The 6096-nt window shown below is 42.7% G+C and overlaps 1 protein-coding gene across 1 annotated transcript; it reads left to right on the top strand.

The window, feature by feature from the left end:
* The first annotated feature begins 2374 nt into the window (after positions 1-2374).
* Positions 2375-5702, top strand: uncx (UNC homeobox). The gene is made up of 3 exons (XM_079644596.1): positions 2375-2948; positions 3427-3602; positions 4441-5702. Exons 1-3 carry the CDS (start codon positions 2636-2638, stop codon positions 5437-5439), a joined length of 1488 nt encoding a protein of 495 aa, XP_079500722.1. The 5' UTR covers positions 2375-2635; the 3' UTR covers positions 5440-5702.
* Positions 5703-6096: the final 394 nt, after the last annotated feature.

Genomic DNA, 6096 nt, shown 5'->3' with positions numbered 1-6096 from the left:
TTAGCGTCAAAAAGAAACTTTGATGGGTTGAAAGAATCTAGAAAATATGTATTTCTCAGGGTTGGGACTTTTGAACTCTTGGACAAGGAGTGAATGGGGATTTAGTGTGTCTGTGTGTATTCAGGGGACTCTACTGCAGGCTCTATCAGTGCCACTGCTGTTTTCCTTCACCTAATTCATCACTGTTGTGGGTATTAGTTGACTAAATAGCATCCTTAAGTGATTATAGCAACATGTAACACCCCTAAAATGTGATCAAACTAACATGGCAAAGAGCATCAACATCAGAAAACATGTCTATCGAAGTGTAAAGCAAGTCAGAAGCATCGTCTCATCATAGATATAATACACTTTCTGTGCTTCTCTATATGTGTTACTGATCACAATCTTCATTATCAATACATTTTAAAGGTAATATCTAATGTTGGCAATGTTTTATCCTATACAAAGTGCTTAAAGGGATCTATTGGGGTGATAAGTTGCCACAAACAGTAACATATCAAGTAGCAAAAGTAAAAAGTAAAATGTGTTTTGTTGTTTTAGAAAGGGTAAGTTGTCCACTATCTTTGAAATCCTACAATTGCACTGTTTAAGCTTTTATATTCACATAAAGGATGCCCCTTCCATTTTCCTTGTAAGGTAACTAACGTTTTTTTATTTACTCCCAACACTTTATTAGAAAACCACATATCAGTGCTGAGGTGTATCTGTCATGATCTCTGAGCCCTCCTGGAATTTATCTCTTTGGATGGAAAGTTGAATCAATTAGTCTATAGCCCCCCCCCCCCCCCCCCCCCCTGTGCTCTTATTGATTTGGATCAACAACGCATAAATGCAATAAAGACGATGTGTCCAGCTGCAACACACATTGACAGAGAAAAAAACAACACGTTTTTATTATTATTATTTTTCCCTCTGAACAAGCTGCCAAAAGAGCCAGTTATAAAAAGGTAACAAGGCAGACAACAGTGCACTGAATGCTGGCCTTGTTCGCCTTATTATCGGGTTAATTAAAGCTGGAATCTGACAATGTCACCCGGTTGTAGAAAAACGGATTTAAATGCAATGTCTCTGGAGACTGTGTCAAGGGCTGCCTTTCATTGAGCTCCTGTTCGCCGAGTTGGGGGGGGGGGGGGGGGGGGGGCAGCCTTATGTGTGTGCTTGGTAAAGAACGGAAAAGCAATTATTGAATTTTAGATGTTCAAAAAAGAAATGAATGGGGAGGAATTATTCATAAGATCCTGTCCATGTGCGTTAAAATTAAAGTAAAAAATACAAAGAGCTTCAAAGACGAGTCCACACATGCTGCTATTAAAGGAAGGATGGAGATCATTTCTGAGGAGTTCATTAAAATGTAAGGCTACACACACTGGAAATACAGAGGGGTTGTTATTTGGGCTCGGGGGTCAAGTGACGAACGGATTATATACTTCCTCATAATAATATTAATTAAACTATTTGCATGCTAATAGGGTAACAATTATCGCAGCTTCTGTTGAGAGATTCAGGTTATTACAACATGCCAATCCGGGTGCCAAGGGTCAGGGAACGAGTGGGGTTCGAAATTTCAACTCTGATTAACATTATGACAGCACCAGACTTGGGATAAATAAAGTCGAATTAATTATTTGAAAACCTAATGAGCAGATAGGATTTAGGCTAGTCACATATTGAGTGCAGGGGTTGCACAAGTGGAAGAGCTTTCCAAATGATGCTTCCTGAAAGGAAATGTTGTGCATGCCTGTAATGCATGTTTGGAGGTTTTTTCTTGTATTATGTGTATCCTTTCTGTATTTGGTCATATATTTTCTTCATATAAATGTTGGTCGTAACTGATTATGTTGCCCTGTAACAGTGATATATTATAGTTGTATTCGCCTTGTGCCTTTAGCAATATCTCAGCTCCCCTTTTAAATACACAACCATATTTCAACAGTTGCCCTATTTGTTTTACGTACACCTGTCTGTAAAGGTGTAATGTGTTTAAATGATCATCCATAAATAACATGGGGATGGGGGGTATTTTAACTCAGTGTCTTCCAATGTGAAGCTCATGGACCGGAAAGGGTCCCATGTATCCCTATAAAATAATATTTTTCAGTTCATCAGTTAGTATTGTACTTTTCAAATTTTAAAGTTTTGTTCTGCTAGCTCCTGAAAAGAAGTGCATTTGCAAAATGTGAAAACACTAAAAAATGTTAATTAATATGTATAAAATAATGATCATTTAGTTCTAATCTGGTCTAATATCCACCTATTTGCAGCCCCTCCGCTGAACAAAAAGTCCGGGAGCCGCTGGCCTAACACGTCCGCCTGTAGCCCTTCCTTCCCGGGATCAGTGGAGCCCTTCCTCCCGGTGGGTCCCCCGTGTAGTTGCGATGTAGTTCTTATCAAAGCCCTCCTGTCTTGTTGTGACAGCTCTGATATTGTTTATTGAGGTGGATGTCAGCTTTAATTAGCAATCGATACGGGGAGCGTTTGCAGAGCGCGCCTCTGACGTCAGCGTCCATTACCGCTTCTCATTGGGTCTCATATTCCCAGAGCCTGGGCTAATTATTGGGAGGTTCATGTGGATAAAGTACAGCTCATCCCTCCCTTCACATCATGTCCCCTACTCGTTGGCCACACTCACTGCATGCTTTTTAAATTCCCACCACCGGCCTCCAGACCGTTTCCTTTTGCCTGCGGGATGATGGACAGCAGGATACTTGATGCTCCTCACGCCCAGTTCGGAGGCTCTCTCGGCGGGATGGTGGGCTTCCCGTACCATCTGAGCCACCATCACGTTTACGAATTAGCCGGGCATCAACTTCAATCTGCGTCCGCGGTTCCCTTCTCTATAGACGGATTACTTAATGGCTCCTGCACGGCTTCAGTGGGCAATTCCAGCCACCTCTTGTCTTCGGGCTGCGGGATGAATGTAGATAATCAGCAGTACAAACTGTCAGGTAAGCCCCGTTATACACACAATAACATCTGCTCTAGGTCGGTTGCATGGTAGCGCACAGTCAGAAACGGAAAGAAACAAAGACAGGATATTGCGTTAAGTTATCCTCTTGGTGTGTGTTAAAGGGCAAGCCGAGCCACACACATACAGGCAGAGAGGAGAATAATTCGCCTCCTACTTCATTTTCATCCCTGAAAACTGAAGATGCTGCCGAGCAAAAACAATGTTCCTGTCAGTCAGGAGATACTAGAGCAAGGATATGCCCGTGTTAACATGTGAAGGATTCCTCTATTCAGATAGCATGTTAGACTGCAAAAAATACATCTCAAATCTAATCCCTTTCTTCAGCTCTGAAGTTTGCAGAAATCCTCGCATATGCATGAAACCACGCTCGTTAGAATTGTATGAAAATGTTGTATTTGAATTATATCTGTGTATTTTTTCTCTTTTGTTTACATTTATTCTCATTCTGCTGTCAGACTCGGGGGACCCAGACAAAGATAGCCCTGGTTGCAAGAGACGGAGAACTCGCACAAATTTCACTGGTTGGCAGCTGGAGGAATTAGAAAAGGCTTTTAATGAGAGCCACTATCCGGACGTTTTCATGAGAGAGGCACTGGCTCTTCGATTGGACTTGATAGAATCAAGGGTTCAGGTAAATATTCATTTTTACCTATATTTTTCAAGTAATTATTTGAAGCTTGTGTGTGTTATTCCTTTGTTTATTATTCATTCATGACAAAGACTCAATGTGTTTATTGACCCAAACTGCTGTGAAATACAAGCAAAATAAATATTCTGTTGTATTGGTTGATTTTAGTTCACATTATACAACTCATATTCATACAAAAATAATAATAATGACAAGGGCACACGAGATGGATGTGGGCTGTTAGACCTTTCATGGCTTATGTCAGTCCAATAAATCAATTTTAATTGCACCTTTAGTTTGAAAACTAATGAAGTAGGATTTTTAATGCCAGCTGATCTTTTTTATATTATTATGTGTACCAGAAATATGGCGTTGTATTGTCAAACGTATTGGCAATCTTGGATAAAGAAAAATAGCAAACAATAAAACCAGTCTACTTTATTAGATTATTTGCATAAGAAAATATGCTTTATTTTATTATACTATAATATAATTGTGAAAGCTTGCTAAGTTTAATTGTAGAGTTAGCATAGGAAATAATAATTAGAAAAACATGCAATCCTGACATAAACTTTAACTGGCCTATGTTAAAATGAATCTTATTTTGTTATGCCTCTATTACCAACTTTTTTTTGTCATGTACACATTTGTTTTTATTAATCAAATGCCTAATTAAAAGCCTGCATAGAAAGGTGCAATATCACTGTTTGCTTAATTACCATATTAATAAAACACTGACAATATTTTGCCTCATTAATTCCCCCCCCCCCCCCCCCCCCCCCCCCCTTTGCATTGACATAACTTTACACGTGTTTTCACTGATTTTTCCTCTCCTCTGCAGGTATGGTTCCAGAACCGCAGAGCCAAATGGAGGAAAAAGGAGAACACAAAGAAGGGTCCGGGTCGACCTGCGCACAACGCCCACCCCACCACCTGCAGCGGAGAGCCCATGGACCCCGAGGAGATCCGCCGCAGAGAGGTGGACCGCATGGAGAAGAAGAAACGAAAGCAGGAGCGCCGGCTGCTCAAGTCCCAGAACAGGCTCGCTGCTGGGGATTTATTTCACACCCCGGGATCAGACAGCGACAGCGGGGTGTCGCATGTGACCGACAGCGACCACACGGGCCCGCCTTTTGACTCCATGGAGGGAAGCACAGCGGGCTGCGACCCGACACCTCAGTCTATCCACAACCATAACCAAAGACTTTTGGAGCGGGATGCTCGCGGATCCGAGCCGGACTCGCCGGACGCCAGCAGCCTCCGGTCACTGTGCGCCAACAGCAGCGCGTCCAGCGTGCAGAAACTGAACCCTTTTAGCGTGGAGAGCCTCCTCTCGGACTCCAGGCCGAGGCGCAGCCCCGCGGCCTTACCCCCCTCACGGCCTTTGATAGGGAAGGGACACTTCCTGCTCTATCCCATCACACAGCCGCTTGGATTCATCGTTCCCCAAACTGCTCTGAAGACGCTGAACTCTGACAGCCACACGGAGAGGAACCAGAGTCGCTGCAGCGTGACGTCTGCGGGCTCTGCGGGGTGTAGAAGCAACTCCCCGGCCTCTGCAGACCCGGCACCGAAGGGACAGGTGGGCTCGGAGGAAAAGACACGATCACCGCAAACCAGCCCACCGAGGGCTACCTTTCCCACTGGCAAAAGTACTCAGACCTCTGTTATTTGCAGCGATTCGACTTTCGCCCACGAACACAGTCCAATTACGCCTGTCGATGCAGACAGAAAAGAGCTTTTAGAGATTAAGGACCACCATGACCCCGCCGAGTGTGTCCAGAGTGACAGTTCAGCTGAAACAAAGACAAACTCTAAAGAAGATGTCGACATGGAATAAATCATTGGGGTAAAAAAAAAAGAAAATAAATCATACTGATATAGCCTCCAAACGACACCTTCCATTAGGCCAAAGCTTAACTAGGCTACATCTTCGTATCTTGCCCCCCCCCCCCCACACACACACACTTTGCTGATATTTTGACAATGGTGTGCTCTCTCTTTCTCTCCCTGCGAGTGTGTATGTGTGTGTGAGTCAGGAGTCTCTAGATAATGTGTGATAACTTGTCAAAAGAAAAGACCAACACAAATCCTCAAGAGCTGTACAAAGGTATTATACTATTTATATATGTAAGGTTTTTCTTAAATAAATCTATTGTATACAAGCACCTCAAACCGTGTGAGACCTTAAATAGCAGCACATACAGTCAGTGCAGGACCACTGTACAGTAGGAAGGGGTTTTCTTAAGAAATCTCATGTTGTACTTTGTATATTGCCTTAACAAATTTATTCATCTATAAGCCCCCACTGAAATGAGGTTACGAGCCTGAGGCGAAAAGGACCCGCTCGACTCCTGCAGAGTTTTGATATGAAAGTAATTATTTTCCCGGTGGCTACTGCAGGGGGATTCAGTTTATTTTAGCTCAAAGGGGGTTATAATACATTACCGATTTCTAGTGATATGAAATCACATAAACTTCCAAGAATAATAGAATT

The sequence above is a fragment of the Notothenia rossii genome (assembly GCF_949606895.1).
Source record: "Notothenia rossii genome assembly, chromosome: 8".
NCBI lineage: Eukaryota > Metazoa > Chordata > Actinopteri > Perciformes > Nototheniidae > Notothenia > Notothenia rossii.
Note: the sequence above shows the minus strand (reverse complement) of the source record. Positions and strands in the feature narration are given on the sequence as shown.